Source organism: Haliaeetus leucocephalus, unplaced genomic scaffold, assembly GCF_000737465.1.
Source record: "Haliaeetus leucocephalus isolate CR32 unplaced genomic scaffold, Haliaeetus_leucocephalus-4.0 Scaffold110, whole genome shotgun sequence".
In the NCBI taxonomy this organism is placed as follows: Eukaryota; Metazoa; Chordata; class Aves; order Accipitriformes; family Accipitridae; genus Haliaeetus; species Haliaeetus leucocephalus.
The window spans coordinates 2,018,282-2,019,765 of record NW_010972546.1 but is presented as its reverse complement, the minus strand read 5'-3'; the positions used below and the strand labels follow the sequence as shown (position 1 = coordinate 2,019,765).

The window sequence follows — 1,484 nt, the reverse complement described above, 5'->3', positions numbered from 1 at the left end:
ACCCCCCCCCCCGCGCGCCCCCCCCCCCCCCGCCCCCTGCGCGATGCTGACTCACAAACCCACTCCCAGCCCTGCGGGGCAGCCAGGTCCCGGGAGAAGCGTGCCACAGGGGCAGAGGCACCGGCAGGGCAGGACCTGAGCCGTGACACCCCGGCACACCCGCCGGCCCCGGCGAGAGCCTGGGCAAACCGGGACATGGATCAGGGCAATTGGGGAAACCGAGGCAGGCAGTGAGGGCAGGTGGCAGCAGCAACTATTTGGGCAGCCGCGCTCAGGGCACACTGCGCTGGTGCCGAGGAAGCTGGTGCCCACGGTTGGGCTCTCAGGGCCAGCACAAGCAGCACCGGCCGTGGGGAGGGTGTTTTGGCACAGCACGGCTGGGTGAACCGAGGGGCCGATACCGGCAGCGGTGCCCGTCAGCGTCAGCACCCAGCCACCGCTGCGACCTTTGGTTGAGGCACCGCTCCCTCGCCCAGCACCAGAGCAACCCTCGACCTTGGACACTGAACAGGTCCCCAGCCTGACGGGTGCCCAGAGGGCTGTGCCTGCGTGCCCCAGGGACGCCATGGTGGGACACCAGTGCCCCCACAGGGTCCTTCCGAGGCCCAAGGACCTGTCCCTGCAGAAGGGGCCGTGCAGAGCGTCCCCCCAGCCGCCCCCCAGGCCCTGGCCTATTAACCCAGCCACGGATCTGTGCCAAGCTGGGGCTGAGGTTCCCCCGACACCACCGTGCCGGGGCACAGCGTCCATGGGGGACAAGCTGCTGCCGAAAGCGGGACACTGGTCTGGGACACAGGCTGGACACGCTGGCCCCCAGTGCCGCTGGGCCAGTACCCCACGTCCAGCGCCCTGCACCTGCGTGGGGACCGGGGTGGGCAGGGGCACTGGTGGCACAGGGGGTGAGGGTACATGGCCCCCAGCCCCCCCTGCCCCTGGTGCAGCCCCTTCCCGGGCTCTGCTTGGGGGGCTGAAGGAATCGAACACCCCCCCCTCCATGTCCCTTGCAGGCTGCAGTCCCTTCCAGCCCTGCCTCAGTTTCCCCATCCCTCTGCAGCACCCACAGCATCCCTCAGAGCCGCAGGGATGGCTTTCCCACACCGGGAACGTGGGGCTGGTGGGAGCCTCTGGACCCCCATGCTGGCTCTTGCCCCCCCCGCTCCCCACCAGCCCGGGGAACCGCAGGGCCGGGCCTGGCAGCATGTTGGTGCAGGCAGGGCCTGGCGCTGCCAGTCCCATCTCGCTCCTACCCGAAGGGCTCCCTCGTGTCGGTGGGTGAGCCCCACCCCGGCCCTGGGGGTCCCTGGAGCGTGGGGATGGGGCTCCCCGCTGCCCCCACCCCATCTCGGGGTACTCCCGAGCCCCGCGCCCCGGCAGCCGATGGGGGGGTCGGCCGGAGCAGGGACCCCCGTGGTGTGGGAGCGCTCCCAGCCCCCCTGCACCCAGCCTGGCTCCCACCCAGCTCCGCGCACCCAGAACCACCCCGA

At 71.6% G+C, this 1,484-nt stretch overlaps 1 protein-coding gene across 1 annotated transcript in view; it reads right to left on the bottom strand.

The window, feature by feature from the left end:
• RAPGEFL1 (Rap guanine nucleotide exchange factor (GEF)-like 1) overlaps window positions 1-567 on the bottom strand; it is a 10,184-nt gene extending 9,617 nt beyond the window's left edge. The window contains exon 1 of the mRNA XM_010585711.1: window positions 402-567. Within this exon, the coding sequence (XP_010584013.1) occupies window positions 402-567 (166 nt within the window). The remainder of the gene's footprint in view (window positions 1-401) is intronic.
• Window positions 568-1,484: the final 917 nt, after the last annotated feature.